At 46.4% G+C, this 15,653-nt stretch overlaps 1 protein-coding gene across 1 annotated transcript; it reads left to right on the top strand.

Moving 5' to 3' along the window:
* Positions 1-411: 411 nt before the first annotated feature.
* FOXI2 (forkhead box I2) lies at positions 412-2,058 on the top strand. The gene is made up of 2 exons (XM_067708851.1): positions 412-910; positions 1,616-2,058. The coding sequence occupies exons 1-2, from the start codon at positions 412-414 to the stop codon at positions 2,056-2,058; spliced, it is 942 nt and encodes a 313-aa protein (XP_067564952.1).
* The last annotated feature ends 13,595 nt before the right edge of the window (positions 2,059-15,653 follow it).

Below are 15,653 nucleotides of genomic sequence, written 5' to 3'. Positions count from 1 at the left end.
GAGACGTGGTACCTGCCGCAGGGTGCAGGGCTGCGGGGCCCTGAAGGCCTGACGAGGCTGGGATCGGCGAGATCCCCGGGGACCCAGGGTGACAGTGGCCAAGATTCTGGCTGGAGATGGCGCAGACAGCACAGGGTCTGGGAATCACTGGAGCGGCTCGTCGAGAGCGCCTCGGGACCTGGGCGGGGCGGAAAGCTGACCCCTGGGCAGGGATGGAGACATCACTCCTCTAAAACTGTCGGGGAGGGGGCTCGCCGCCGACACTCACCTGAGGCTCGGGCCCCGACGGCATTTAAAGGGCGGACGGCGGGGCCCAGCGGGCCGCACTGGGAGCTGCTGGCGGCCGCGCTAGTTGGGGCGCCCATGAGCTTCGGCTCGGAGCCACCCGCCCAGACCCGGGAGCGCCTGGCCATGGCCGCTTACCGCGACGGCTCGGGGCCCTGCGCGGCCCCGCACGGCCAGGCCCGGGCGGCCGCGCACCCCGCGGGATACGCGCGTGGCGACCTGGGCGTGGCGGGCGGTGGTGGCCCGCGCCTGTGGCTGAACGCGCCCGCGCTCAGCTCCGCGCCCTACGCGCCGGGACCCGCGCCCGCGTCCCCCTACGGGGCCCCTGGCCCGCTCCTCGGGGCCCCGGGCGGCCTGGCGGGCGCCGACCTCGCGTGGCTGAGCCTGTCTGGCCAACAGGAGCTGCTGAGGCTGGTGCGGCCGCCCTACTCGTACTCGGCGCTCATCGCCATGGCCATTCAGAGCGCGCCGCTGCGCAGGCTGACGCTCAGCCAGATCTACCAGTACGTGGCCGGCAACTTCCCCTTCTACAAGCGCAGCAAGGCGGGCTGGCAGAACTCCATCCGCCACAACCTGTCGCTCAACGACTGCTTCAAGAAGGTACCCCGCGACGAGGACGACCCAGGTAACTGAAGCTCACCGCCACGCCCCGTCCAGGACTCCGCGGATTCCCGCAGCTGGCCTCCTGGCACTCTAGGGACGGGGGGCCTTGGACAGCCCGGTCCTCTTTGCACAGCTGAGGGTGCCAAGGCGGGAGGAGGGTGGGGAAGCGACACGTACTTGGCCGCAGACGGCTCAAGGACGCCAGCAGAGCCCGCGGCCCTGACTTGAGGTCTAGGGCAACAGGAGTCTCTAATTCTCGCGCGCTCCCGCTAAGGAAGAAGCTAGTCTGCTGGGGGACCTTTGGAGTGACTTCTCTGGGCCTGTGTCCTTTACTGTAAAATGGGAAAGATGGTGGCCACCCGGAAGATTAAGACAATCAGATGCCGCTTTGGGAAGCCTTGGAGCCTGCAGAGAGGCCTGGCATTGTGGGCTCCACTCCACTGGCAAAGCGAGTGCCAGAGGAGAGCCGGTTCGGCTCTGCACCTCATAGGTCTTCTCTCTGGCCTTGACCTTAGCGAGGTCGCCCTTCCCTGGTCTTTCTGGGATGCCCACATTCTTCCGAGTCTGACTGTGGAGGCCTGATCCGGTACAGAGCACCCCCTCAAGGTTTGGGGTGGGCGTGAGGGCTCACGGAGGGACCGGTGAAGCTGACCTCCATTTCTCACGTTCTCACATCACTTCGGTCAAATCCCGGATTTTCTGATCTGGGCCCTTTCTTCTTCTGCAGGTAAAGGCAATTACTGGACCCTGGACCCAAACTGCGAGAAGATGTTCGACAACGGGAACTTCCGAAGGAAGAGGAAGAGGAAGGGGGAGGCGAGCGCGGCCGCATCCTCGGGTGCCCGGAGCCCGGGAGGAGCCGAGGCGCCGGAGCTGGAGCCCCTGGGCGCCGCCTCCCCGGACCTGCGGCTCTCGTCCTCCCCTCCCGCGCCCGAGGCAGCCGCCTGCTTCTCCAGTTTCGCCTCGGCCATGGGCGCCCTGGCTGGAGGCCTCGGTACCTTTCCCGGGGGCCTGGCGGGCGACTTTTCTTTCGGGAGATCCACGACGGTCGCTGCCCACGGTACCCAGGCCCCCGGCCCCGCGCTCGGCTTCGCCTCCGGCCATCAGACGGCGGCCACCGGCTTCCGCGTCGGTCACTTCGTCTACAGTCGGGAAGGGACTGAAGTTTGAAGGGAGGCCGGGGATTGTCCCGCGTGCGGTGTCCACAGGAGATGAGCTCAGCCCCACGTGTTCGCTCCGCAGGGGTCAGGGCAGCTCAGGGAGCGCAGGGTGCCGGGGCGGGATGCAGGGAACGGAGCCAGCCTGTCGTGCACCCCTCACGCAGGCGACCATCCAGGTGGGGTGAGCGGGAGCTCCCCACTCCCCCTGTGCTTCCACTTGACCTGGACCTCGAACCCACGCTCCCAGGGGGTTCCACCTTAAAGGGGCCACAGGCTGGCGCTCACCCCAGCTTTTGTGAAGGAACCTGGCGCACCCCAAAGAGCCTTCTCATACGTGCTAGTGGGGACGCCCGGGCCCCTGTGGGGAGGATTTTCTCCTCCTTCACGCCTGGCTCACCCAGCGCACAGGGCCTTTCCTTGGCGCTCCAGGGAGGCCCTCGGGGTTCCGGAGCAGCCCCAGGGGGCCGGCCGGCTTCCACCCACCGTCGGGGGGAGTGTGCAGCCAGCGAGGGGCACCTGGGACGGTCGGGACCGGACGCGAGTACGAGGGACTTCCTGAGGGCTGGATGGGAGGAGGGCTGCGGATGAGCGGCCCTGGGGACACCAGCTCCTTCCCTGCCACTCAGCGCCTGCCTCCCTGAGTCTGTCGTAGGAGCAGGCGCCTCCGGGGGCCACCAGAGCCGTGCCGAGCGCGCTGGAGTCTCAGGGTGGGTTTAGGTTTGCCACCCAGCCACACTCGCACGCCGGAGAAACCACTCCTGTTTTCCTCTCCCTTTGTACCCCTCATCCCCCAAGTTGGTCCCCAGAGTCCCCACTCCTTGCGCGGAGCGGCTGCCTTCTATGCAAATGTAAACCCTCCTCCCCAATTTGTATAACATTTACCCAGAAGGTTATCTTTGCAGCCAACAGCCATTGGGAGGAAAAATTTTGACTTCGGGACCTCCCCGAGCTTCTGGAGGCCGGGGCCCGGGATCATTAGGTTCCTCCTGGAGCGGCCGTCGCCTCGCACCAACCTTCCCTGCGCTGGGGGCGTGCAGGAGAGGCGTCTTCCCTGGGGAAGAGCAGGGAGAGGACCCTGCGAGCTTGGAGGAGGGCAGGGGATTTGGCGAGCCCAGCAGAGCAGGTGCCTCCAGGGCGTGAGTTTTAGAGGAAGCGGAAGGGCTTCGGGCATGCCTAGAACAAGCCAAGAGTCGCGGTGAATTTGGAGCCTGGGTGGTGAGGCGCAAAGTTGCAAACTGCTCAGCATCGCCTCTCTCTGTTGCCAGGCTGTGGGAAGGCAAGCCGCGTCCTGGCTCTGTTGTGATACTGTGTTGCCCAGCCAAACTTACAACCAACCCAAAATCTTTTTGGGGAAAAACACTCCCCAAATGTAAAACAATTTAAGAAAACCAGAAAAAGAAAATCATCACCTTACGAAAAGAAAGAATTTTTTCTCAGGCCCATTTAATAAACAACAAATGCTAAAATATAAACACCAACATACTGTAACTCGAATCCACTTGCTGTTCTATGCATGTGAAGAATCCGTCACTATTTCCAACATTTTCAGTTTAGACTCTGCACCTGCAGGAAACTTGGAGTAAAGGAATTTTTAAAAATAAGTTTGACAACATTGGGAAAGTACAATGTACACTTTTACAATTAATAGAGCTTTCAGAAAATTGGCTGATAAATATGTATATAAACATTGTGTATCGTAGCTGCGTGACTGCTAGAAATTGGTACGAAGCTGCTTTTTTTTTTTATCATCCGACAATGATTTTTCTGACAAAATAGAGGGGGGAAAAGTTTCAAAAAGATCTTTCAACCTTTAGTTTGTTTGACTAAAAATCAATTTTTGATGTTTAAAAATGGTTCATCCATTCATACTTTATGCCATTCATTGGTAATGGTATAACCAAATAGATGGAATCTTCATGAGAAAAGTAGAATTTAAAGTAATTCTGACAGTGCAGGGCATATGGAAATCAGAAACCATCCCTTCTCCATGACAGTCTATGTGTCTGGATGTATTTTTATAACAGAGGGGCAGGGAAGGGGAGAGACTAAAATGCAGTTTCTGGGCCCTGGGGCAGTCAGCTTCAGAACCACTTTGCATTAGCGCAAAGATATATTTTCCCAGAGGAAAGAAACTACTGAAATCAAAATAAGCAAAAAGAACAAAGAAGCCTGTTATCGGTTTATAATTAAATATCTTCTTTGGGCCAGGACTCAGTGAATTTGACCTTAGTTTCTAGGACAGCCTGCACATGAGCAACTGAAGGACCAGCTTCTTTTGGTCAGATGGAGGAAATGCTGCCACGAGGCCAGAAGAATCCTCTCCCCAGGGCTCAGGGTCTCATCTCCACCTCTCTGTCTTTTTAGTCTTTGAAATAGCAAAATGTTGTGCTTTTGCATATCACGGGTAGGTGCTGTAAGCTAGCTATGGCTTTTCTCTTGAGGAAAATTCCAAGCTGTTTTAAAACTAACTGCAAACCTTTACAAAAGGAGTGCCTTGGTAAGATGTTATAAGCACACGATGGAGTGTCACTGAAATACTCAACTCTTCATTTGAATCAACATTTCAGTGGCACTGAATAGTTTCAAGTATAGAAATGATGTGTTTCCAACTTCAGAAGAGAAAGACAAAATTGTCAGGATACCAGGTTTTTAGGAATTTTTTCCATTGCCAAATAATAGTGGAAATTTTCAGGTGACTGAAAAACCAAAGAGCATAAAAATAAAGTAAATTATGAAATTACCTCCCCTGGAAGCAGTCATGGGGTGAAGAGGTGTCCCAGGCAAAGAAGAACCATTTGTGTTTGAAAACCCAAATATTTGTTAAAAGTATTTTTTAAAGGGTAGTAACTAGAGTTTTAAAAAGTGAGCACTGGATTTCAAGGTAGGAATTCACATATGGATTCAACATTGAGTATGTCCACCTATGATGAACGTAAGTTTTGCATTTTGACAATTCCGCCTTGGGCTATTCATGTTCAACTTTTAATCTTTAATTTCCTGAGTGTATCCATTGTAACCAAGTGGCATTTTTTTATTCAGGGAAATAACCTTACAGTAATTATTGTAACCCTTCAGTGAAACAGGAGACTGAAGCTCATTGTGATTTTGCAGATAGAAAAGCTGAGTCAAAGGGTTAAGTGATCTCCAGAAGCTCATCTAATGAGAACTAAAAGGGCTTCTGATAGACACGCAACCTTTCTATGGCTCACACTCAGAAATGCACCTTCACGTGTACATATCTGTTTGCTCGCGTGTGCCTGCACACACACACATCATTGAGCCATGTCTTGACCAGGATCCTCAAGAAAAAAGCCATAGATAACTGCACAAACCCATGATACTCAAAGGCATAGTATTTTCAAACAATACTGTGAGAATATCACATTTGCTGACTTCCCCAGTGGCTCAGTGGTTAAGAATCTGCCTGCCAATGCAGGGGACACGGGTTCGAGCCCTGGTCCGGGAAGATCCCACGTGCCGCAGAGCAGCTAAGCCCGTGCACCACAACTACTGAGCCTGCACTCTAGAGCCTGCGAGCCATAACTACTGAAGCCCACGCGCCTAGAGCCCGTGCTCTACAACAAGAAAAGCCACCGCAATGAGAAGCCCATGCACCGCAACAAAGAGTAGCCCCTGCTCACCGCAACTAGAGAAAGCCCACACGCAGCAACAAAGACCAAAGCAGCCAAAAAAAAAAAAAGAAAGAAAGAAAAAGAGTATCACATTTGCATTCAGAATTTGACTTCAGATGGAGAGGAACATGTGCAACTATCATAGAATATAGTAGGGGTGGAGTCGCACATCCTAATAAAATGTGATGTGTTCAGTAAATCTTTCGAGCGTCAACTCTGTACCTGCCTTTGTATTCAGCCCGGCAGTGAATACCCCGGGCTGTTGCTGCCCTCCCAAAGCCTCCTTCCAGTGGGAGAGGCAGAGATCAAGGAGCAGTTACAGGCTGGACCGTGGCTGTTTGGTTCCAAAGCAATGACTTTATGATCAAGTCCGTAAGCCATCTCATTTGTAAACACACAATTGCCTCATGGCTGTGTTTCCTACACTCCGAAAACTCGCAAGTGTCTGTTTGCTTTCTCAGCTCTATAACTTCATTGCGATTTAGGCCAGGAGTTGAACACTGCCCTGGCCTGGAGCAAGTGTGATCTGCTCCCTTCTCCACAGCATCACTTAGGAACTTTAACATAAAGCCTGTCCGCTTATTAGAAGATCTATTAACTGATGGTCACAAGAGACCAGAGCTGGCCTTTCCCCGAGGTTCCTGGGTGTGGATGCCTTTGGCGCGTCCCTGCATCCGCTTGGTGAAGTTTTGGGAACTCTTCCTCTTTTAATCTAATGGAAAATTTGCTAAATAACATTCCTCAAGGCTACTTGCCCAGCACCTGCAGTAAACTCCCGTCAGGGACTAGACACAAAGAATGTGAAATATTCTTAGTTTCATTCAGTTCGCAGAGGGTAAATGAATAGTATATTAAATTAGATTTTCACCAAAAAAAAATATCAGTTATATCCCTTCGTTAACATGGAGCTAACTGAACTGATGAGTCTTTGAGGTTTTCTCTACCCCCAAGAATCACCCATTCATTCATCTGACACTGATTGAACATCAAGGTGACAAGGACTCTGTTAAATGCTTAATGGACATCATCTATTTAAGCCCTCACAACCAGCCAGGGAGGCAGGTATTATTATCCCCATTTTACTGTTGCAGAAATTGAGACTCAGATTAAGTGGCTTGTTTCCTAGAGGCCACAGAGAATTCAGAGCTGTGTCACCAAGAACCTACCTACCACCCGCCCCTGACTTCCTTGCCTCCCACTTCATCCTTCAGGTCTGAGGGAGATCTCACTTTTCAGGAATCCTTCCCCGGCATCCAAGTCCAAGTTAGGTGTCCCTCTGCTCTGCTCCTGCAGCTCCTGGATGGGCTGCCTCATCAGCCTCCCCCAGAAGGCCCTGTCACCACCTCCATCCTCTCCTGGGGTCTATGTGGGGAGGAGGTACCTGCTTTATTTCACAGGAACATCCCCAGTGCCAGGCATATTGTAGACACGATATTGTAGGGGTGGGGGGAGGGTAGCAGGTGAATGAATGAATGAATGAATGAGAGTGTGAGTGGGCAGAGTTGTACCTTAAGCTTTCCATATACTCTCCCTCCCTTCATAGGCCCCCTAGTCTCCTATGACAGGCCTGATTCCTCCATGTCTAGAGCCAGAGCTTCAGCTGGACTCTGCAGATACAAAAATGAATGAGACACAGCCTTGGAGACCACTGTCGGGCAGACTGCCCTGTGCTGGGCTGCTGTGTGCTGAGAAGTGTGGAGCTACGTGTAGGAAAAGCCAGAGACGTGATGGGAGATGAGGCCAATAAGGTCTGGTTAGTTTCTCACTTTGAACGCGAAAGCAATCATAATAATACCAACAACGTCACAGAGAATCCAGGCTGACACCTCCATGGCCACACCTTGATGAGAGGTTAGCTATGTACACACGTTTATCGGAGGGATGAGCCTTTATTTGCCAGTGGTGCCTGGGCCTTTTCCAGAATACCTTTCCCTGTCACCTCTGCTCTCCCCAGACCTACATCCTTGTCCAGAATGAGGCTCAGCTTCCAAGAAGGTTGGAAGAATTTAAGGACAAGAATTGGGTCATGCTTCGGTGTCCCTCCCACAGGGTCTGGACTAAAAGATGGGGAGAGGCAGAGCACGTGTACAATTGGTAATTTTGACTGCACCTTCTAGAAGTGTTCAGGTGTCTGCCTGGCTCAGGGCCCCTGATCTGTCTCAGCAATCCATCACCTGTGGCTGCCCCTGACTCCTGCACACACTGGCGGTTTGCCTCTGCCTAAGGGGAACATTAACTTCTGCACCTGAACCAAACGACGCCCTTTGACTGGACCTCGCTTTGCTGGGCTGGGAACACTTTAGTCCTAGAAGCCTAAGGGCAGGTCGGTTTACGGGAAGATGGACTTTCTTGGGTAAGTAGAATTAATACTTTAATGAAAGGTTTCTGTTTCAGGATTCTTGAAAAGTTGGAGCTTAGTTCTTTATGCTCTTTGGGAATCCCGAGTGGAACACGATGGCTTTGCTGCTTTATGTACTTCGGTTTGTTTGACTTATTATTTTAAAATTTCTGTTAAGAAGAATAAATCACATCATATATTTTAATTGAGGCAAATTAAAAGGAATTGGGCATATTACTTAAACCTTGCATGCTACCTACATGCAATGTAAGAAAGAAATTATAAGGGAAGGAAAGAAGAAAACTTTTAAAGACTCATTTGTAATGCAATTCTTAAGAGATCTATTGCCCTTAAACTTGCTTTTCCATTCATTATTGCCTTCATGTTTCTACAACACCCTAGTTAAGATATATAACACATAAAAGATACGTAAGAAACGTAATATATATAAGAATCTACAATAATAATATTTCTTCATTAGCAAGAATTCTTTTCATCCCTGGCAGGAATGCTTCTTCATTTTCTGGGTTTGAATGCATAAGTCTGTTAGTACACATATCATATTAATGCATTCATGGCAGGCACAAAATTAAAATGAGATTTATGAAAGGAAAAAGTCACGTAGTTTCAAGTAACTAGTAAGATGGATGTTTCTGAATTCTTCTGACTTCTCAGGAGGAACCCCTCTCGGGCTCAGATTTCACCTGGGCTCGTTTATACAGCAACCCCATGGCTCCCTTTGGGGCATCCACAGTAAAAAAGACTTTTAGCATAACTGGGTGTAGAATGACAAGAGCCGATGCTGAGACGCATGCCCTGTTCACCATCCACTGGAACAGGCTTTCATAAACCCAGACACGATGCTGTGGGCTTTGTGAGATGTTCAGTTTAGAGATAATCGAATCAAAGTCTTCAAACATGCTACAGAGTGAGTGACAGTGTCAAGAGAGAGCAAAATTGCAGAGTTGGGGTTTCGATTGTAGGAACACAGATCCCTGCAGTTGAAAGGAATCTCGCTAAGATGCACTGGGCAGGGCTGGGTCATCAAGGATGATGCCCTGGTACTGAGCGCTCACTGTCAGCAGGGGCTTTAAAGACGTGACTGCTACTAAAAGCTACTAGGCAAGGAAGGTGGTATTAACTTAGCTTTACAAACGAGAAAATTAGGCTCAAAGAGGTTAAGTGACTCACCCAAGGTGGGTAGGGCAGTGGGGACCAAGGATTAAAGCTAAATTAGTCTGACTCCAAAGTCACTGGTGTTCCTACTTTCCGCACTGCCTTTCCTGTAACTAATGGGGGGCGGGTGCGGGGAGCGGCAGAGAAACACCGCATTCTCTGTCCTCAAATTCTGCTCTAGAGATGTTAATCCATTGTGTCACATTCCCAGGAAAGCTCAGACACAGGATGGAAACATGAAAACATCACTAACTTTGGACTTTATTATATAAAAAAACATAATTCAATGGGTATGCTTTTAAAAAATAGCACACGACTGTTATTTATTATAAAATAGAATTCAGTACTATAATTTTAAAAATTAAGGGCAATCTTTAAATGAACAGAAATACAATCTATAGGCTCCAAACTGAAAAGAGGGCACAGAAAAATTACAGCCAGGAAATTCCAAATGATCATATCTGGCCCACCACCTGTTTCTGTATGACCCACAAACTAAGAGTGCTTTCACATTATTTAATGGTTTAAAGAGAACATAAGAGAAGACTATTTCGTGACATGTAAAAATTACATGAAATTAAAATTTCAACGCCTGTAAATATAGATGTACCGAACACAGCCTGCACATTCAGTTCTATGCTGTCCACAGCTGCTCTGGCGCTGCATCAGAGACCACAGCTGCATTAGAGAATAATGTGGCTCTTACGGCTACACACACCGCAGATCCCAGTGACAGATACAGCCCTGCATCTTAAGGACCATGTATGTGGCTGTTCCAAGCCTTTTTTTATATTACCAGTGCATACCCATTATATCAAAACAAGAAAAGAAAAAAAAATGGACTTCAAATGTTGCAATTTTAAGACACAGTAGAAGGTGGATTATTCTGTTACGGAGTTAGATGGCCAGGCACTGTGTTTATCAGGCAATGACACCATACATGTGCTAAAGAATACACTTTAATCACCATTACCAGACTAAGCCTTTCCTTTCCATTCAGGACAGTGATGGTCAGAAAAATTAGAAAATAGCTGTCTATTTTCTAAACAAGCTATCTCACCACAGCAGAATTTCTCCACAAAAATTAGGAAATGAAAATGAAGTTGCAACCAGACAAAGTAAGGTTCTGGGTAAGAAAAACTGTTTATTCATGATGTGTTCATTAAATCAGGTTTGAGAGCAGCAGTTGAAGAAATGAGCTCAGAAAATATCCAGAAAAAGTAAACTTGTTTAAGACTATTAGCTTTTGTCCTCAATGTTGTACTATTGTAATTATGTATTATAAGTTGAATGTCATCAGTAAAAATTTTGTGGAAATCTCTTTTTTCTCTCTTGTTATATAAGTATCACAAAATATCCTCAATTTTGACCCTTGGTCCGCAAAGCTTAAACTGTTTACCATCTGCCCTTTACAGAAAAAAGTTGTCAACATTTATCAGAGGATAGAAAGGCGAGTGGGAAAAAATAGTTAAGAGTAAATGCAAAATAAGATGGTAGAAATTAGCCCAAATGCATAATTAATCATAATAAATGTAAATGATAAACTGCTCTAATAAAATCAGAGGATTGGATTTATGTATTTTTAATCTAATTATAAGCTGCTGATAAGAAATATACCTGGAATTAAACCTCAAGGAAAATTGAAAGTGAAGAGATATAAAAAGAAATAGCAGGCCCATTCTAACAAAAAGAAAGCTGGTATAGCAACACTAATAAAAAATAAAATTTAAGTGAACATACATGGATATGAAAAAAGAAGAAAAATACACAATAATAAAAGAAATTGACCATCAAGAAGATATAAAGAATATATATAACCAACAGTATTTTCTCACAATTCAGTAAAGGAAAGCTGACAGAAAGACACTCATTTAACAAACCCACAGAGTAGCGGATTTGAACCCACTTCTATCTACATCAAGCAGATAAAAAAAAAAATCAGTAATGCTGTGGACTTGAATATCAAAATTGCCCAACTTGATATAACAGAGATAGTTAGAACCGTATGCTAAAATGATATTAATACATATTTCTTACAGTTTTTATTTTGTAAAGTACCACAGACTAGATCACAAAGGTAAATCTCAACAATGATGGAAGGACTTTGTCACATAGACCATGTTTTCTGACTACAGTGCAATAAAAGATCATTAAAAATGTCTGGATACCAAAATAAATTCTTAAAATTCTTAAATTCTTAAACATGTCATGGGGTAAAGAGAGAATTGAAATGAACAATTGTAAAAGTCCTTAAAAGATGGCTGTTAGAGGGAAACATTTAGCATTACATTTATTTAATCAATGTATTTAGGAAAAACAAAGGATATAAAAAATAATTGAGGGGCTTCCCTGGTGGCGCAGTGGTTGAGAGTCTGCCTGCCAATGCAGGGGACACGGGTTCGTGCCCCGGTCCAGGAAGATCCCACATGCTGCAGAGAAGCTAGGCCCATGAGCCATGGCCGCTGAGCCTGCGCGTCCAGAGCCTGTGCTCCGCAATGCGAAGAGGCCACAACAGTGAGAGGCCTGCGTACCACACACACACAAAAAAAATTATTGAGTTTTGTGTTCAATACAAATAACTAGAAGAGATAAATGGTTTAAAAAGAAAAAGGAAGGAAATTGTAACTATAAAAATAGATGAGTGAAATGAAAGACAAAACAATATAGACAATCAAAAAATTCAGGCGTTGTTTCTTCAAAAAATGAATAAAGCAGGCAATTAGAAAGACAAATCAAGAAGAAAAGAAAAAGGAATCAGTAAGCCATTATCAGGAAAAATGGGCATCTTCAGCCCCTACCACCCTCTTACCCCTGAAATGCTCCTTTGTGACTGGAGGGAAGGAGGTAAGAAAGATTGCGGTTACCACATGGAGAGGAGGGGGAGATTCCATGTGAGGCTCTACTTTCTCTGGGAAGCAAAAGGTGAAGTTACCTGTTGAGAGGTAAAAGTTAAGTAAGGAGGGAGTGAAGGAGGAGTTAAGGAAAGAGAAAGGGAGTCTTAAGAAGAGAAGGTGCAGAAGAATATAGTGGTGAACAACAAAAGGAGAAGACTAAATGTCCCTAAACGTTTTGGGGACCATCACCAAGGTTCCAGATGAAAGTAGGGACAGGTTCCTTACTCAGGTCTCAATTCTGATATCAAGCAGAGGGTCAGAAGCTTCGAGGCACCACCTAAAAAATAAAAACCTGTGATGAGTATCTTCAAATAATTGTTTCCAACTAAAACCTTGAAGTTGTATTGGTTTAAAAAGTATTTTAAAATTCAAGCCTTTTAGAGCTAGAATGACAATTTGAGATCATTATTCCAGGGATGGCTAATAACATTGCACTTTTCTCTCCATTCCTTACTCTCAGGGCAGACATTAATAATCAATCACTGGATTCTTATCCACTCCATCTTCAGTTACCTTCAGAATCTTTCTCATTTTTGTCCTTCAGGAGGCCATTGCCTGTCTCTCAGAGTTCATACGTGGAATTAAATCTGCTTCCAGCCATAATAACATAAATGAAGATTGAAAAAGGTCAAATAATTTGTTCAAAGTAGGTCTTCCAGTTAATGGCAGAGTTATGCATAGATTCTGTTTCTCAACTCAGTCAACCATGCTAATGTACTGTGGAAAAGGTAGCAGACATCTTTATATTTCAATAATAACTGTATGGTGGTTTTTTTTGCTTTGGTGTCTTTTAATATTATCTCTTTTTCTTTGTTTATTTTTTGCAGTTTGAATAAGATATGTCTATATGGGAGATTTTTGGGTAATTATCCTACTTGGTATCCTCTGAGCTTCCCAAATCTGTGGTTTGGTGTCTGTTATTAATTTTGGAAAATTTTCAGCCATTATTACTTCAAATATTTCTTCTGCCCTTTTCTATCTTTCTTCTCCTCTGGTATTTCAATTACTTGTGTGTTATATATTTTGCAATTCTTGGATGTTCTTTATTATTTTGTTGTGCTTTAATTATTTTATCTCTGTGCGTTTCAGTTTGGAAATTTTCTACTGAGTTATCTTTACGTTCACTGAGTCTTTCCATGGCCAGTCTACTGATGAGCCAATCAAAGACATTCTTCATTTCTGTTGTAGTGTTTTTGATTTCCAGCATTTCCTTTGAATTTTTTCTTCGTTTTCATCACTTTGCTTCCATTACCCATCTTTTTATTATTATTTTTAATTTATTTTATTTTTGGCTGCGTTGGGTCTTTGTTGCTGCATGCAGGCTTTCTCTAGTTGCAGCGAGCGGGGGCTACTCTTCATTGCTGTGCTTGGGCTTCTCATTGCAGTGGCTTCTCTTGTTGCAGAGCACGGGCTCTAGGCACACGGGCTTCAACAGTGTGGCACGTGGGCTCAGTAGTTGTGGCTCGCAAGCTCTAGAGATCCGGCTCAGTAGTTGTGACACACGGGCTTAGTTGCTCTGCAGCATGTGGGATCTTCCCGGACCAAGGCTTGAACCCATGTCCCCTGCATTAGCAGATGGATTCTTAACCACTGTGCCACCAGGGAAGTCCCTACCCATCTGTTTTTGCATGTTGTCTATATTTTTCATTAAAGTCCTTAACATATTATTCATAACTATTTTAAATCACCTATCTGATAATTCCAACATCTGTGTCATATTTGAGACAAGTTCTGTTGCTTGCTTTGTCTCCTCAGACTGTGTTTTTTCTTGCCTTTTAGCATGCCTGGTCATTTTTTGCAGAAAGCTGAACATGATGGATTGGGTAAACTGACCTTTATTGTGAGGCTGTGTGTTAATCTGGCTAGAGGTTGGGCTGCATTTAATATTTGCAGTAGGTGCCAGAAGCTTCACATTTCTCCATTGTCCTTGTTTTTGTCTCTCCTATTGGTTTTGGGCTTCCTGAAGTCCTCTTCCTTAGAAACCTGCAGCTTGTAGTTCTTTCATGTCTAATCCACTGTGTGGGGGAGGGGAAGCATTCTGTTATTTTGTGATTCCATCTCAGTCTCTGAGTGTGTCTGTGTCCTTGGGCTGTGACCTTCACAGGTGTTTCTTAGCGCCCCCTCACTTTTCTTGGACAAGAATACCAGAGGGTGCTAGAGTCAGAGAAATGTTCTTCCCCAAGGGAGGCAAGGCTTTGGTAAAATTCCTTTTTCCCTGGAAAGTAGGCTTTTGTTATGGAGAACACTCTGGGTGTATTTCCCGATGGTTATATCCTTTCCCTTTTCCTGACTTCCAAGGGGTTTTCTTGGCTCCTTAGCATGATAACTTAGAGGGATCCCTGTAAACAAAACCCAGGAAAGTCTAGGGGAACCCTAAGACTGTGATCCCCCTGAGGGCTTTTCACTCTCACTCTTGTCTGCATTCAGCCTTGAGCAATTTATCAAATTCCCCCTGTAAGTGTGTCTAACAGTTTATAGCTCCAGTAGCTTCTGTTCCAGGTAAGCAGATCTCGGCTGGGACTCTAGGTTTGCCTTTCTTTCTAGATCTTAGGGTGACAGTTTGTTCTGTGATGGTTTCGAGAAGTCATTGGTCTTCAGTTGGTTCAGCTTTTTCTTGTTGTGAAGATGGGAGTGATGACTTATAAGCTCTTTACCTGTCAGAGCTGAAATTAGAAGCCCTCTTCATACCTTTTTCAAAGATTATTGAATGCCTACTATGTGCCTGGTCATGAGGTGGTGAACACAAGAAACAAAGATCCCTGCTTTGTTGAGCTGACTGATGCCCAGATGGCTGTGGAGTCCTAAATCATTTCCAGGCTCACCTTCTCCCTTCAATCACAGACCCACATCTCCAGCTATTAGGAGGATGTCACATCAGCCTTTCAAATTCCACGTTGCCAATCTGGACCTCGGTGCCTCCCCACCAAGCCAACTGCTAGCCTTGTATTCACCATGGTCCATTGAGACACCAGACCACGCCCACCCCACATCCCTCTATTTCATCAATAAACCTCTTTCTTAGATAACTCTTAACTCAGAGGCTTTCTCTCCATCCTTACTGCCACAACTTTGGCTTAGGTTTCTACCATCTCTGTTTAGGGTGTTCCAATGGTCTCCTGACTTCAATGGTCTCCAATCCTTTGCCTATGGTACCACCATACTTAAAATACCATGAGTGTCAGATAAAGTCCAAATTCCTTATCATTTGGACCTTATCTCAAGGTCCTTTACCATCTGGCCCTACATCATTTCCATTCTCTTCCACCATAACTCCTCTCTCTCATCCCCACCGAGTATGCCAGGGCCAGTCCCTCGCCCCCGCCAAGTGCCCCTTCTCTCTCCCCATCTCCCACCACAACCCGAATACTCCTTAAAGATCTTACCTCAGTTCCCAGACAGAATGAATCACCTCCCTATCCACGTTTACACCCCCCCACACACAATCACACACACTTTCTGTGACATCTGACACTCTGTCTCAGTCCATTTCAGCTGCTAGCACAAAATACCACACACAGGGTAGCTTATAAACAACAGAAATTTCTGTCTCAGAGTTCTGGAAGCT

Source organism: Pseudorca crassidens, chromosome 16, assembly GCF_039906515.1.
Source record: "Pseudorca crassidens isolate mPseCra1 chromosome 16, mPseCra1.hap1, whole genome shotgun sequence".
NCBI classification, from domain to species: Eukaryota; Metazoa; Chordata; class Mammalia; order Artiodactyla; family Delphinidae; genus Pseudorca; species Pseudorca crassidens.
The sequence above is the reverse complement of the archived record's forward strand: the minus strand, read 5'-3'. Positions and strand labels throughout refer to the sequence as shown.